General features: G+C 48.2%; 1 protein-coding gene across 1 annotated transcript in view; it reads right to left on the bottom strand.

Moving 5' to 3' along the window:
• Window positions 1-17,466, bottom strand: part of CDH4 (cadherin 4) — a 423,769-nt gene that overhangs the window by 73,844 nt on the left and 332,459 nt on the right. Inside the window, exon 7 of the mRNA XM_066624723.1 lies at window positions 16,314-16,451. Within this exon, the coding sequence (XP_066480820.1) occupies window positions 16,314-16,451 (138 nt within the window). The remainder of the gene's footprint in view (window positions 1-16,313; window positions 16,452-17,466) is intronic.

Here is a 17,466-nt window from a genome sequence, read left to right as displayed (position 1 = left end):
GACAGTTCCCACCCTGTGTGTGCTGGATGACCATATTTGACACCTCAGTTTGAAAGCTTTTTCCTCAAAAGTAAGTTCTACCGCCCTGCTTCAGTATAACTATGCTTTGGATAATAGTTGATGCTGTGGAGAGGACCTTTGGTCTGATCCTGTAGGGCTCTAACTGTATGTTATGGGATTTTGGGTGTGTGTGTCTGTCTGTCTATCTTGTTTGGTGAAAAGGTTTACAAAAGGTTACAGTCTGATGGGATTGCTTACGAATCACTTGCGCTTTACTAATTTGCATGGCACACTCAAGGAAAATTGGCACAGGCGAGGGGGGACTGTAGCACACGCTGGCACCTCTTCCTTGAGGCACTGCCCCCTATTAGTTCAGGACTACGGCACTAAAACTCTGACCTCAAACCTCCACTGCCTTGTGGCTACATCCAGTTCTGGAAAAGGCTTCAGGAGTCAACCTCGAGGCAAAATCAGGAGCCGGAGTCCCTTAGGCAGTTCATGGCTGAACACAGTCACGTTCTGGCAACTCCTGCGACGCCGCTGGAACCAACCGTATTGGCTTCTGCCTTTCCATTGGACCATTCCAGCGACGTGGAGAGGGGGGATTTGCTGCATGGGTAACAGCCTATCCTCCATACCTTCTTTACCCAGGCTTCGCGCACTGGAGAGGACACTCCAACTTCGCCATACGGCGTTGGCACAACACGGGAAGCAGCAGTTTACCGGTTATAAGTCTTTGCTCGATTGGCGTAGAGCATGACGCCAGGGGCTGCTTCCGACGGTGGGAGAGATCATTGCATCTCATTGGGCAGCTACCGCCCGCCTTAAGCTGGGCAGTCCCCAGCCAGTAAGGTGTTGCCTCGCCACGGTCCGTTAACCTCATGGGGTGCGTGGGGTTTAGGGTGAAAACCGACAAGCGGATCGACAACTCTGCACCATGCAACAGAAAACAGAAAACTACTGCCCTAAAGCTGGGCACCTGGAACGTTAGGACAATGACACCTGGCTTCTCTGATGACCTGCAAGAAATAGACGACGCGCGCAAAACAGCTGTCATCGACATGGAGCTGAGCAGACTGCAGATGGACATCGTCGCCCTTCAAGAGACTAGGCTGCCAGATTCCGGATCTGTCAAGGAGAGAAATTTCTCATTTTTCTGGCAGGGAAAACCACCAAACGAAACCAGGGAACATGGCGTTGGCTTTGTGGTCAGAAATACCCTGCTGAAATCCATCATCCCACCTACTGTGGGAAGTGAAAGAATTTTGTCCCTGCAGCTCCAGTCATCAGCAGGACCTATCACTCTCATCAGTGCTTATGCACCGACTCTGTCGTCTCCAGCAGAAGCCAAAGACAAATTCTATGATGACCTGGCCACCACTGTCAAGAAAATCCCTGTAAAAGAGCCATTGTTCATCCTCGGCGATTTCAATGCTAGAGTTGGTGCTGATAACAGTTCATGGCCCACTTGCTTAGGTCAGTTTGGCACTGGGAGGATGAACGAAAATGGCCAACGCCTGCTAGAGTTTTGCTGTCATCACGGTCTCTGTGTCAGCAACACATTCTTCAACACAAAGCCCCAACATAGAGTCTCTTGGAGACATCCAAGATCAAAGCACTGGCACCAGCTCGACCTGATCCTCACCAGACGCTCCAGCCTTCCCAGCATCAAGATCACACGCAGTTATCATGGTGCTGCCTGCGACACTGACCACTCCCTGGTGTGCAGCAGAGTGAAACTGCAAACAAAGCGACTGTACCACACGAAAAAGGAAGGAAGACCTCGCATTGATACCAGCAAGACCCGGGATCAGAGAAAAGTGGAGGAATTTGCACAAGCGCTTGAGGAATCTCTTCCAGGCCCGGCCGACGCAAACGCATCCAACAGATGGGAACATTTCAAGAATACCGTTTACAACACCGTCTTGTCCATATTCGGCAAGAAGACCAACAAGGCGGCAGACTGGTTTGAAGCCCACTCTGAGGAGTTGACACCAGTCATTGAGGAAAAGAGGAGAGCTCAAGCAGCATACAAGGCCTGTCCCAGTGAGCGCAACCTGCAGGTCCTCCGAACTGCTCGCAGCAAAGTCCAACAGACTGCCAGGAGATGTGCTAACGACTACTGGCTCCAGCTCTGTTCCGAGATACAGATAGCAGCTGACACGGGCAACATCAAGGGGATGTATGATGGTATCAAGCAGGCCCTAGGTCCAACACAGAAGAAAATTGCCCCTCTGAAGTCTGCCACAGGCGAGGTCATCCAGGATCGGGCGCAGCAGATGGAACGCTGGGTGCAGCACTACTCTGAGCTATATTCCAGAGAAAATGTAGTCACCGAAGAAGCACTGAACAACATTGAGTGCCTGCCTGTGCTGGAAGAGCTTGACAGTGAACCAACCCTAGAAGAACTTCACGTGGCCCTGGACTCCCTTGCCTTTGGCAAGGCACCTGGAAAAGACAGCATCCCTGCTGAAGTCCTAAAATGCTGCAAAGAGACCATCGTCACTGAGCTGCATGAAATCCTCTGTCTCTGCTGGAGAGAAGGTGGAGTACCTCAAGACATGAGGGATGCAAACATCATCACGCTGTACAAGAACAAAGGTGACAGGGGTGACTGCAACAACTACCGCGGCATCTCTCTCCTTAGCGTTGTAGGAAAGCTGTTTGCCCGAGTTGTACTAAAGAGGCTCCAGGTACTTGCAGAGAGCGTCTATCCAGAATCGCAGTGTGGATTCCGAGCCAACAGGTCCACCACTGATATGGTATTCTCCCTTAGACAACTGCAGGAGAAATGCAGGGAACAACGACAGCCACTCTTTATAGCCTTCATAGATCTCACAAAGGCTTTCGACCTGGTCAGCAGAGACGGCCTCTTCAAGATTCTCCCCAAGATTGGATGTCCACCCAGGCTCCTCAGCATCATCAGATCTTTCCACAAGGACATGAAGGGCACTGTTGTCTTCGATGGCTCCACATCAGACCCTTTTGACATCCGAAGCGGAGTGAAGCAGGGCTGTGTTCTTGCACCAACCTTGTTTGGGATTTTCTTCGCTGTCCTGCTGAAGCAGGCCTTTGGAACTGCAACAGAAGGCATCTATCTCCGGACCAGATCAGACGGAAAGCTCTTCAACCTCTCCAGACTGAGAGCAAAATCCAAAGTCCAGCTGAAATGTCTGCGTGACTTCCTCTTTGCCGACGATGCAGCTGTCACTACCCACTCTGCCAAAGATCTCCAGCAGCTCATGGATCGTTTTAGCAAGGCCTGCCAAGATTTTGGACTGACAATCAGCCTGAAGAAAACACAGGTCATGGTTCAGGATGTGGACTCACCTCCCTGCATTACAATCTCTGAGCATGAACTGGAGGTTGTCCATGACTTTGTGTACCTTGGCTCAACGATCTCCGACACACATTCTCTCGATACCGAGCTAAACAAGCGCATCGGTAAAGCAGCTACCACGTTTTCCAGACTCACAAAGAGAGTCTGGTCCAACAAGAAGCTGACGGAACATACCAAGATCCAGGTCTACAGAGCTTGCGTCCTGAGTACACTTCTGTACTGCAGCGAGTCATGGACTCTTCGCTCACAACAGGAGAGGAAACTGAGCGCTTTCCACATGCGCTGCCTCCGACGCATCCTCGGTATCACCTGGCAGGACAAAGTTCCAAACAACACAGTCCTGGAACGTGCTGGAATCCCTAGCATGTATTCACTGCTGAAACAGAGACGCCTGCGTTGGCTTGGTCATGTCGTGAGAATGGATGATGGCCGGATCCCAAAGGATCTCCTCTATGGAGAACTCGTGCAAGGAAAGCGCCCTACAGGTAGACCACAGCTGCGATACAAGGACATCTGCAAGAGGGATCTGAAGGCCTTAGGGCTGGACCTCAACAAGTGGGAAACCCTGGCCTCTGAGCGGCCCGCTTGGAGGCAGGCTGTGCAGCATGGCCTTTCCCAGTTTGAAGAGACACTTTGCCAACAGTCTGAGGCTAAGAGGCAAAGAAGGAAGGCCCATAGCCAGGGAGACAGACCAGGGACAGACTGCACTTGCTCCCGGTGTGGAAGGGATTGTCACTCCCGGATTGGCCTTTTCAGCCACACTAGACGCTGTGCCAGAACCACCTTTCAGAGCGCGATACCATAGTCTTTCGAGACTGAAGGTTGCCAATACTATACGGCACTAAATCAGCCATGGAATATATGCTGGTGTGCTGCCTTGATGCAGCTTGAGGTATAAATACGCTGTGACCATAGCAACTGGGCTAAGAACATAAGAGCAGCTTGCTGGCGCAGACCAGACCCCACATTCTGTGGCCAGCAGTGGCCAGCCAGGTGATTTTGAATCCCACAAGTGGTACATAACAATGGCTACTCGTGTTGTTTGCGCTCACATCTGGAGGTACGTGGAGGTATACAGCCTTGAAACATGGAGGCAGATGACCGTATCCCTCTCTCTTTCCTCCAGGCCTCCACGTGGCCCCATCACAGTGCGGTTCTCTTTTCACAGACAGACGAATGAAAAAAAAAAAGAGTTTCCAAGTGGTGATTAGGTGTCGTGGCAGTCGAGAAAATGGCTGTTGTCCTGTGGTTGCTTTTTAAATAGGCTCCTTCCTGCTTTGGATGCGGCACTTGACAGGAGCATCTCAAAGCAATGCCAAAGGGCAATATTTAAAGTAGCTTTTAATGAGACCTCCTAAGGCTTAGGAGCTTAGAGAGGTTGAATAGACAAGCATATTTAAAAAGAAAAGAAACTTGATTGCAAGACACCCCCCCCCCCAAGGCATCCATAGCCCTGCTAATCACAAACACTTCAGCCTGGCTACTTAATATTTCCCTTACATGGGCTACCACTGCAAGGGGGGGGGAAGGGGGGAAGTTCTGCACAGTAGGCAAATTTAGAGTAACTTTTAATTAACATTTAAGACACAGAAGTCTGATCATGCAAATTCATCTGCGTCTGCTCTTGCTTGCTTGATTGTTCTTGATTGAATGTGATAAAAATAGACTTTATTTGAGTTCTGTGTGGGCCTGGAACTCCCGTTCACTCTCTGATTAAGGAGTTCTACACTTCCAGGGGATCTCTTCTTATGGCTATACGTTGTGCTGTGGGCCTGGCTGCTACATGCAACAGAATGGGGTGAGCATGTTCAGAGGTGGCAGAATGGACTGTACCAGCTCAGACTGCGGATAGGAGATAGGGTTGTTTGAATGCTAGGGAGAGGGGCTGTAGTTCTAGTATTAGAGTACACTGGAGGCAGGGATGGGTGAATTGGGCCCAGGAGAGGGGTGGGATTGGGGAAAAAATCTTCTGTTGAAAGAGAGGGAAGATTCCAGGGATGTGCTCCAGTTACTGGGTTGAGTCATGAGTTGAGTCATGAGACAGTGACCCTGCAACTTATAGTCAGCGTGTGCACCGCCGTGAGTTGACTTGCGGAAAATTTTGAGTCATTTTGAGTTGAGTCGCAAGTCATTTTGAGAAACGAGTCAAGTCCTTGAGCAAAAAAAATAAATACAAAACTTAAGCTTCCTCTACTCAAACCTCCCCCCCCCCCGGAACCTCCTGGAACCACCTAACCTCCTCCCACCACATCTGCTGCTACCACTGGTCTGAAGGTCAACTTTCAGGCCATCCAAAAGGTCAAAAAAAGTGAGCAAGAACACACACACATTACAGACTATAGATAGGGACTCAAGTCTATTCAATGACTCTTTTCTGAGTCACTGGACCTGAGTTGCGAGTTGAGTCAGAGTCAGTGATGTCCACAAGTTGAGTCAACTCGAGTTGCCAAAACAGCAATTTTTGCAACTCCAGTCATTTTGAATTGAGTGCCTATCCCTGGAAGATTCCCAGAAGGCCATTTTTGAAGGCTGAAGCAGGTGTCATGTACTGGCTAAGAGGATTATCCTAGACTTATTCTCCTAGAGTTATCCTAGTTTGTGATCTTGGCAGGCAAGCAGAACAACAACCCATAGTTTAGTTGCCTGGGTGATACAACATGGGATGGCTTGCCACAGACCAGTGGCAGTCAGTGAAATGATTTGCTAGGTGCAACCTCCAGTGGGTGCTGGTTATTGATGGGGGGGCAGTTCCCACTTTTATATATAGACACTGAGAGACATTGTTGGGGACAGAAGGTGTTGCAGGCAGCTCTGCACAAATGTCCTGTTTCTGATGGGAATCTCACCTCTACCTAGGTTGGCAGTCCATCCCTGCACTGATGTGACAATCTATTCAGCAACATGCAGTTGCACAGTGATGGTCATCAGCCTCCTCCGTCCACCTTCCTGTTCCTAAATGTACAAGTGAGAATCCCCCTTGCCTTCTCATTGCCAAACACTTGCTGCTGGATGTTTTGCCTCGCAAACTGCTTCATCAGCGACCACTGCTACAAATGAGGCACGGGAGCTCGTCATCACTATGCACAAGGGAAGAGTCTGCAAGCCAGCGGTGCAATCTTGTCTGCACAGCCCTACCAGGTGGCCTTAGGCAAACCATTCCCTCTTAGCTTCAGCCGCCTGGCTGCAATATGGGGATAATACTACTGGTCAATTTTACGGGCTTGTTGTAAGGGTTATTGATTAAGGACTTTGAAGACTCTGCAGTGCAAGAGATTATTATTTGAGCTTATTCCAGATTAAATGGTACAACTGTATGTCAAGAAGATTTGTTCTGATCGTTATTTTTTCTACCCCATCATCATCAGGTATACGGGTGTACCGGAAACACAAGAGAGGGGGCTCCTTAAACCGCATCCCTGCTTGTTCTCCCAGTCACAAATAGATTCACAGCCCAATCCTGAGCTGACCGGCACATGGGGCTGCAGCAGCACAAAAATGGCTGCCGCTGCATCCTGAGTCCTATCTGGGCAGTGCCAGTGGCTTCTTGGGAGAAGGGAACTTTCGTCACCTTCCCCCAGGTAAGGCGAGTAGCCAAAGGTTGGCATAGAATCAAGAGCCTCTGTGTCAGGCTGGTGGTTCGAAATGGAGGCTCAGGATCCAGCGGAATCCTTACGGAATTACAGAACGTTTGCGACTATGCATGTCAGCGGTAAGCCGGTGCGCACTGGTTAGGATTGGGCCCTCAGACTGTTGTAGACAGGCACAATCTTTTTGAGCTACAGCGGAAAAGTGGGGCATCCCCAAACAACAAACACTGGGATGCTTTTCGTAATGAGGCAAGAGGTAAGCAAAGTAAAATCTTTACTATTTCTAATTATAGGCGCATGATTTAGTGCATTGCCCACTGATTGCCTGTGAGAAATAGCTGGAAAGAGGCACCTTAGGAGAACAAGGCTGGAGTGATCCTTTGAGTATCAGAGGGTGTGTGGGATAAATATGTACACATTTACATATTAAGATAATTAGTTCTTTATCTTTCTTGCACAGGCGCCGCTTCCTATTTGACATACCGCTACAGGGATATGACTAAATTCATTGCTTCATTTTGTCAATCATTTTCTTAGAAAATCATCATTTGCTGGAGGTACCATATCCATCCCGTGTTGCTCATGATTAAGCATTGCAGTCTTTGGAACAGCAGGTCCTTCTCAAACTGGGGCTGGGATGTTGACTCTTCAAACTTTTCAATTACTAAACACACTGATTAGAACAGAGGTCCCGGCAGCTCATCCATCCATCTCTTGTATCTGCAGTACTGGATATCAAATAGTCTTATCTTGGGCAATTCTTACCCCTGAGGGCTAGGGATAAGAATAGGCCCTCAGTTTGGCTGTACTTGTCGTAAGAGGCGACTGAACAGCCACCGGGTAGATGAGACTCGTTAGCCAGGGAAGGCAGCTCATCTGAGAGAAGGAAAACTCTAATCCCAAACCTCCAATGCCTTGTGGCTACATCCAGTTATGGAAAAGGCTTCAGGAGTCAACCTCGAGACAAAATCTGGAGCCGGAGTCCCTGAGGCAGTTCATGGCTGAACACAGTCACGTTCTGGCAACTCCTGTGACGCCGCTGGAACCAACCGTATTGGCTTCTGCCTTTCCATTGGACCATTCCAGCGACGTGGAGAGGGGGGATTTGCTGCATGGGTAACAGCCTATCCTCCATACCTACTTTACCCAGGCTTCGCGCACTGGAGAGGACACTCTGTTCCAGAACACTATTCAGAGTGCGATACCATAGTCTTCCGAGACTGAAGGATGCCAACAAGAAGATATCTTGGGCTATGGCATTTTTATTCATTGTTGCTGACCACCATGCAGTAGCGTGGCGTACACGAACATGCTCATGGTGGCAGTAGCGTAGGTAGAGGGGGCAAAACGGTAAGCACTGCAGGTGTCACTATGCAAGTGGCCCCTCCCACTTGCCATTGGAACCATTCCAGGCAGAGGCAAGAGATGCTGTTTGGTTGAGTGACTGCCTGTGCACTGCTGCTGCTGCCCGGAATGGCTCTGAACGGCTCTGTTGCTTTACAGCACGTTTGCGACCCTCCTGGGCCGGCGCAAGGGACTTGCATCAGCCCATGGGCGCCTTTGGATTGCGCCTTTCTATAGGCAGCCCTCCCAGCTGACCAGCTGCACTGCCAATTTCCTTCACTCCAGTCCAGCTGTTAACTTTTACATGGCAACATTAATTCCCACTGTAGAACATGTGGGTTGATGCAGTGGTGTGTTGCAATGTCCTCCCGGGCTACATTTGTATCCTGAAACTATTAAGTCTCAAGCCACCCAGTTTGACTGACAGGTAATTTAAGAACACGATAGGGTGTGCTTTTGTGTGCCTTAGCACCGAGCTCAGTCCTTGATTTTTCTTCCACTGGCACTATTCCAAGTGCAAGCCGCTGTTACTATCGTTCAACTTATTTTTCCCCCCATCGTAATTCAGTGCAGAATTGTTTTAAGTGGCTATGCGGTTCTGAGCACTGAAACAAATCCGCGTCCAAAAAGACACAGCATGGTGCAATTTCAGTTGCTGCAAAAAACGTAGAATAAAATGCAAGCAGAACAGGACGCAAAAGTGACCCATGTTTTCCCCTCCCATGCTGTATTTGATAACATCAAGAGCTAGTCATAGGTTCTCACACATATCAAGATTCCGACACGTATCTAGGAGGAGGAAATGATCTGCAGTGGTGAAGGGAGTTACTTAGCTCTCTTCCCCCAGCTGCTTTTCTCTAAGATATGGCTGGGGTAGTAAAATGATAGTGGCATCACTAGGGTTGGTGTAACCCCCATTAACTTCATTTATTTTAAAATAGAACAGTACAGGCCACCCAACAAATCAGTAACCAGTAACAAAAAAATCAGTGGCCAACTTGATGACACTCACACAACTGAATAAGAGTTCTAGTATTAGCTCTGATACATGGGGATGACAGCTGACTCATACTAACACCTGATTGGTTCCCTGCTGTGAGGTATATAACATCTCATTGGCTCTCAAAACAATCAGACTCATTGGTCAGTTCTGCATTAAGCATATCCACTTTTTGTTACATGAGGCAGTTGTGTTTTCCTTTTCTGGTTATTTGGCTATAACCTTTGATAGGATACACATATTTCAGTGTGGTTTGTTTCATTGCATTCCACATTAAATTACCAATCGAATGACATATAACATGATGGTATTATTTGAAAATACCAAGATTTTCACAATTTCGGCCAGTAGTGATGTTCCCCCCGCAGGATGTTGCCACCCCTCTGCACACAAATCCTCACCCCCTGGTGAAGCCACTGCAAAATAAAACTGTTATGGTGTGTACTTCTGTCACTCATGGAGAGCCAAACATTGCTAGATGTCAAGATCTCAAACCAGAAGTGGCATCTGCTTTTTTTGGTCCAAGTGCAGCAAAACACGTGGATTTCTCAAGTCTCCACATGCCAGCACAGTGGCAGATCTCCCAGTCACTCTATGGGGCAAATGCCCTGGGCGCAGAGTCTTGTGAGCTTTAGGACCCTGCAGAAGCCTCTCTGAGGCTCCTGACGGGATCGGAAACTGTGCTTCTGGTTTTCTGGAACCACAGTTTAAAGCATCGGGGAACCTTCAGGAGGCTTCCCTGACGCATCCTGTAGTCATGGGAGGCACCATCCGCTCCAGGTAAGTGGGTGGGGTGGAGTCAGTGGATGCCACGGCCACCAAACCCACCCCTTTCTGGTCTTGATCTGCTCTCCTCCCTGCCTCTGCTGTAGCCCTGTTCCACCCACGCCCTGCACATACCTGTGCCAGTGGGCACGCAAGGCCACACACACTGGTGTGTGGCTTTTTGCGACTGTTGGAAAGTTCCGTACCTGACCGGAACACTTGTTCCAGTGGCATTCAGCACCAATAGAACTGGGCTGACACACTCACAATGGATGATCCGTAGAGAAAGGTTGGATTTGGAGGCAATATTCTCTCAAGACATTATGGCTTCATGAGATACCACGGACAGTTTTTCAGGTTCTTCTTGTTTAATATAGCAAATAGGGCTCTACGGTGTGTTCCCTCTCCCTACTTGGCCCCAGAAATACAACAGGTGGGCAACAGGGAAAGGCCTTTTCTGTTGTGGCACCAAAACATCAGATTCCTTTCCAGGCAGGCCCCATCTCTGAGCACTTGTTAGTAGGCAGTAAAGACACCCCTTTCCAGGCTGTGGGTTTCCTAAAATTGTGTTTGGGTGCTATTAAATCCTACCTGGTTGCTAATATATTTTAAAATAATATTAAATTTGTTGTTTATAATGATATTTAGTTTATTGCAAGTTTTTTTTTTGTTTGCTGGGTTGATTTGTTTAACAGAAAATCAGGATACAAGTGTCTGAAATATAGGAGGAGGGGGTCTTCTCATTCCTGGATACAAAGCTCTATTTTTGGGCCCAACCTGAAATGGATTTCTGACTATAACCAGGGAGCTGGTTTATTTTAAAGGTCACTTTTGCTAAAGAGCAGTGGTTTATATAACTGTAAAATACCCTCAGGTTTGAATTATGGAAAAGAGCAGGGGGCAGAGCGTGAAGCTGTCTCTGGCCCTTGCAAAAACTTTCGGCTGGGTTGCTGAATTTAGAGAAATCATGGAGTTGTCCTTTATTCCTGCTCGAGGGGAAGGCTGCAGTCTCTGATCCATTTAGCGGGATTCAAGGGACGAACGTCTTGGTGGTCTTAATGCCTTCTGGGCCTGCAAGCATGTGAAGACTTTTAATGCTCAGGACACACACTCGCATGCAGGTTCTCAAAGTCTCTCCTCCCAAAATGGTTCAATAGGGAGGACACTGCAAATCTTTGAACTATTCTCTAAGGCATTTTTGGGGGGGAAGCAGTGGCAAACTACCCAATATAGTATAGCTCTGTGTAAGCAATCCCTGACAGCCAATTTTACTTTGCAGATTACTCTTGGGAGGCATGTTTTGCAAAAAGAAGAGGCCCAAGGAGGCCAGCTGCTTCTCCCTCTGCACCATTCCAGAGCATGTTTGTGCAGTAAACACTGAGAGGATCGGCCTCCAATGGGACTAGTGAGCCCTGGAAGCCAGGTGGCACATGCATGGAATGGATGGCAGAATGCACTCCACCCAGCAGCCTCCCCCACCCATTTTACCTATGCATCCACTTCACTCCTCCCCTGCCTTACCGTGCTGTTCTTTTCAGGAGAGGGTGTTGCATGCTGGGGCAGAAGGTGAGGGCGTGTGAGATGACACCAGCATCAGATAAACATTGGATGGTAGGGAGGGGAGAAAATGAGCATGTTATGCTTCACATGCCAGGCCTGAACATGTTTCTGGTACCCTGGTGGGGGTAAAAGCAGCCAAGGGGGGTTTCAAGGAGACAAGGAGTAGTGGGAGTAAATGGGAATAGAGTCCAAACATGGGGAGAGGGGACACAATCTCAGCCTGGGAGTCCAATGGGGCCCAACCTCATCTGAGATCCAATTGTGGACCCTACTAGAGGATGGGGTGTCAAGATGGGGCATCCACATCTTGTAAGAGAATGCTTGTGAGGTTGTTTGAGAGGCTGTGAGACACAGAACACCCTGCGAGCCATGCTCTTGCAAGCACAAGATCCAAAGTTCTTTTGTGCCTGCTGGCATTTCTTGTGCAGCAAGAGGGAGGAACAAGATTTGCAGGAGGAAAGGACAAGCAAGAGAGAAGGACAGTCCCTTTGAGATCTCAAGGACAGTATGGGAGTCAGCGCTACTTTACAGGCCCCAGGATTAAAGAGGATTTCCAGGTTCCAGAAGATATAGGAGAAAAGGGGTCAGGCCTCTGATCTGCAGAGCGCATGGAAGAGACAGAGAGGGGTTCTTGAATGTGCCAGTCATGTATATTTTGTATATACCCATGCCAGACAACCACGTAAGGCTATGAATACAAACCAAACATGTAAAGAGCTTACAGATGGAGCATGAAAAGCTAACGGACACCCACTGATCCTCCAATGCAAGGCTTTGTGTGTGCACCTGGTGTGGGCTAAGCGGGACGATGGACTGCAATATTGCAAGTTTGTACCAGACCCAGAAACGACGCATGGACCCTGCATCAGAAGAGTCCAGGAGAAGATTCCACAGTCGCATTCTTTGCCTTAGCCATCCTTGGAACCTGAGCAGGATTTGTTCAGAATATTCTTCTGTAATTAGGATGTCTTTGGGATCATCTCTTTTGTCATTAGATATTTGATTCTTTTTCTCGGGGAGAGGAAAACCAAATATATGCACAGGTCTTCCTTCCAAACTGCTGGACAGCTGCATAGCTGAGGTAGGCACTTGATCAATTTGTGCTTCACAATCTTGGCCACTAGATGTCACTAGCTATCACTCAAATGTAAATTCATGGGAAGCTTTCTTGTCCAGGCAGACAGTAGGCAGACTCACCCCCCCCCCTCCCACCCATGAAATATTAAAATGGTTTGGGCCAGGGGGTGCGACACTGTTACAGTCTGCAATCATTTTGCCATAAAGAGGAACACAAAGGGAAAACTCCGTTGCCCCGCCAGGTGAAAATCCTAGAAGACAGGGCTGCTGTAACTGGGATGCTCGCAACCCTGTACCAAAGAACTGTGGTAGGCAAATAAATGTTCAGAAGGTACAAGAGAGGTTCCAGGCAGCCCTTAAGAGAGGTTTGTTAGACACACACTCCCAGAGCTATGGATGGCTGTGTTAGTGCATTCGCACTGGCACAGTATGTCCTTTGTTGGTGCTTCCATGCAGACATGATAGCACTGGGCTGGGCAAGAACTAGCTGTTCTGACCTACATTGATTTCAAGTTATGAACAGACCTCCAGAGCCGAGGCTTTCTATAACCAGAGGACAGTGCAGGGGTCAGCAACCTATGGCCTGCAGGCCGGATTCGGCCCGCCACCCAAAAAGCCCACTCCATCATAAATCCCCAAGCAGCAATGCAGTTGCATCCTGAGGGGGGATTTTTGGCTGCTGGAGGTTTCCTCTGGGTAAGGGACCTTTGTTGCCTTGCCCCTGGCTAAGCCCCAGTAGCCACAATGGGTCAACTTGGACCTGCGCCAGTGATATCGCTGGTGCTACCCCACATTGATCTGTGCAGGCAGGTCAGGCCTGGGAAGCGGGTTTGGCTATGGCAGTATTTCTCAGTCTGTGGGTCAGGACCACTAGGTGGGTCACAAGCCAATTTCAGGTGGATCCCCATTCATTTCAATATTTTATTTTTAATATATTAGACTTGATGCTACCTTAGTATGTGATTCTATTTAGGGAAATGTTACACAACTGTACTTTTAACAGGCTACTATGTATATACTTTTAACAATGACAGTAAATGGACTTACTCCTGGGTAAGTGCGGGTAGGATTGCAGCCCAGGATTGTTAAAAATGTTCCTGCTTTTGTGCTTGATGATGTCACTTCTGGTCAAGACATCACTTCTGGTGGGAACTGACAGATTCTCATTCTAAAAAGTGGGTCCTGATGCTCAAAGTTTGAGAACCACTGGGCTATGGCATGTACTGGCAACACTGATCCACTCTCTTGCCCTTCACCATCACATTCCACCTTCCCACAGCCCCATACCACCTCCCATCCCCTGTACTGGACTTAGCTGCTCTGGCGGGCCTCCTAACAACTGCTGGGGCCAATGGGAAGGCTCTGGCACACCTGAGTCTTGCACTGTCACAATGCCCTTCACTTTGTGGGAGACTTTGCAGCAGCTGCTGCCAGGAGCTCAACAACCCTGAAGTTCGGTGATGACATGATGACATCATCACTGAATGTCTGGTCCCTTTACCAAGAAGGTTGCCAACCCCTGAATTAGTGTATGCAGAAATTAGTAAGTACAGCCTTTCATGACATGCACCTAAACACAGGGGGATGGACGGGGGGGGGGGGAGTGCCTCCAGGCAAGAAGATTGTCCTCTACTCTCCTCCCTATAGTGGGACCCCTGCGCTTACTTGAAGGAAAAGTATTTTTCATGTGATGTGCTTTTCTTAATTCCCATCTAGCTGTAAAGAGCATCAACATATATAAATAGCAGTTCCCCATGGGCTCACTCCAATTTATGTTTAAGATGAGCGCATTATCCTCAGATATACTCTTATTATATGAAAAAGAAGTATAGGAATTTTCTAAGTACTCAGTGGCGGACCTCCCCAGCCCTGCATCCTGGAGCAAAGGTCTATGATGGCGCCCCCTGCAGGATGTCGTCGCCCCATGTGCAAATCCGCCACACACCCCCCACTTACCTGGAGCGCACTGCCTCACGAGACTCCAGGACATGTCAGGGAAACCCCTTGAAGGTTCTCCGACACTTTAAACTGTGCTTCCAGAAAACTGCGGGGTCCTAAAGGGATGCGAGGCTCCACGCCCAGGGCATTTGCCCTACAGAGTGAATGGGAGGTCTGCCACTGTAAGTACTGTACATACTCTACATGCTGTGGCACTCTGGTTGAAAGTGCTGGTCTAACTGATAATGATATTTGGGCCAAGGAAGGAATGTTCCAGAATTTACCACACTCCAGTGGATTCTCTTCAGGTCCAAAGGCCTTAAAGACCTGCTCAGACGCTGATGTCACTATGGACACTGTCCATGGTCACAAATATCCAGAAGTATGGGCAAGCCTAACCATGCCACACAGTGAAGTCTGTCCTCTGCCCGCTATATTGGTCTGAACAGACCGGTGCTATTCTCCAGAAAGATGCCTGCTAACATAAGAGACTTGGGAAAGTAAAACATTGTGCTATTCAGATGAATGCTGTAGGCGCACTGGGCAGAGCTATGGAGCACACTGCTGCCGCACAGGGGGTTTCTGGCATGTTTGTGTTATCCCCAACCAGGTGTTCCTTCTCCATGGAGAAGAAGCAACTGCAGGTGACTTGGTCTAAGCAAACGTGCTCAGGAATTATGCAGGGGATGGATGGAGTCAACAGAGAGCTGCTCTTTTCCCTCTCACATAACACCCGAACCAGGGGACATTCACTAAAATTGAACATTGGGAGAGTTAGGACAGATGAAAAAAAAATTTCTTTGCCCAACATGTAATTAGTCTGTGGAACTCCCTGCCACAGGATGTGGTGATGGCATCTCACCTAGATGCCTTTAAGAGGGGATTAGACAAATTTCTGGAGGAAAAATCCACCACGGGTTGCAAATCATGGTAGGTATGTGCAAGCTCCTGATTTTAAAAGTGGGCTACCTCAGATTGCCAGATGCAGGGGAAGGCACCAGGGCGCAGGTTGTGTCTTGTTGTCTTGTGTGCTCTCTGAGGCATTTGGTGGGCCACTGTGAGATACAGGAAGCTGGACTAGTTGGACCTTTGGCCTGATCCAGGAGGGCATTTTTTACATTCTTATGTTCTAGGAAGGTCTCTGCCCCAAAGGCATCACCATGTCTCTTTGGAACAGAAGCAGTTCCACATTACAGAATTCATTCTAGTGGCTCTGTCAAGTATGTCCAGGTCCATCACAATATTTCAGTTCTCCCTTACAAACATGAAGCTCCCATGTGTATAATGCAACTTAAAATCTGCATTGATCAGTATTTACAAAGTATTAACAAGAGTTTCAGACATACATACAAACAGGTTCAAAAGTGGCATTGGCATTTTATGTGAAAACACCCTGAAAGAGAAAGATAGAAAGCATCTCTCTGACACAGTCTCGAAGCTGATATTTTTCTTGGCACAATCTTTTCATTTTCTCAGTAAGAACAAACTGGTAGCCAGATAGCTATGTGTCTTCATGAATCATTTCTCACATTTCCCCCCCACCCCCCACATTTTTATTTGCTGAAAGTCTTTGTTACACAGTTATCTATCAAGTTCCTTCTATCTGCCAAACCGGCAAACGGAGATGAGCCGTATCAAATGTCCATGAATTACAAACGCATTGTGTGTCCATACATCATTGCGCTGATGTATTGATACTTACGGTGCTGGCAGTGAATTCGGGTGGGTTGTCATTCACATCTGTCACCACAATGATTGCCGTCGCTGTGTTCGAGAGACCGTAGTTAAGATTTCCTTCCATATCTGTGGCCTGAACGATGACTGTGTACTGCTGAACTTTCTGGAAGAAAAAAACAACAAAAGGGACAAGAAGACATGATGGAACGTTCTCTGCACACCTGCAATTTTAGCAAAACCTCATTGCTTTTCAAATAAAATCACAGCCATTGAATAACATGTCCTTAGGATAAACACCTTTTGCATTAGAAACACATCTGTGGTTCAAGCAAACAGTCCCCCTCCAGGTCATCCCACCATAAATGATTGTGTGAATATACGGTTGGCTCTAATATAACTCTACCAAAACCAGTGGGATTGTACATGAAGTGCACATCAAGGTGAATCCCAAAGCTGTGCATAGTTCCAGGATAGTGAGGGTGGGGGTTGAATGTCAGATTTATCCATTCTCATACCGCCAGCTCTGGGCAACAAACTTAGCTTTTCTCTTCCACCCGAATGGAGATATACCAAAAGATAAGTGCCTGGCCCAAAGTCACCTAGTAAGATTCGGGGTGAAGTGGGGATTTGAATCCCAGTCTCCCACCTTAACACATCTTGTGTGTTTCGTTCCTCTCACTACCAGCAGCCAATAATGTGGAGCGACAATGAGTGGAATGTACTGTGAGACGACATTTGCATACTAGCAAGTCCAACCTGGGCCAAAATCTGCTTGAAGTGGTGCGCAAATTCCACACCCCCAAATGTATGCGCTATCAGCATGATGCATGGCTTACCATTACCATAATCCTTGCCCACCTAAGCATTTGGGGAGGGGCAAAAAGAGGGCAGTGAAGAGAGGCACAGCACACAGGAGCATGGGAATCCAGAGCCTGTCCCCTGACTAAGAAATCCAGCACCTCTTCTTCCTCTTCTCTATCCTTTTTGAAATAAAGAGGATGCTCTGCTCCCCCCTGTTCTTTTCAGGACAACACAGGAAGGGGGCAGTGCTGGTCCTCAAGGGAAGATGGCACCGGATGGGCTCTGGATTGGCAGACTCTGCTTTTCCTTGACCAACCCAACTGCTTCGGAAAGAAGGCAAGGAGGTGGAGGCAGCAACCATTTTTCCTGTCCTCCAG

This window comes from Tiliqua scincoides, chromosome 4, assembly GCF_035046505.1.
Source record: "Tiliqua scincoides isolate rTilSci1 chromosome 4, rTilSci1.hap2, whole genome shotgun sequence".
NCBI lineage: Eukaryota > Metazoa > Chordata > Lepidosauria > Squamata > Scincidae > Tiliqua > Tiliqua scincoides.
Note: the sequence above shows the minus strand (reverse complement) of the source record. Positions and strands in the feature narration are given on the sequence as shown.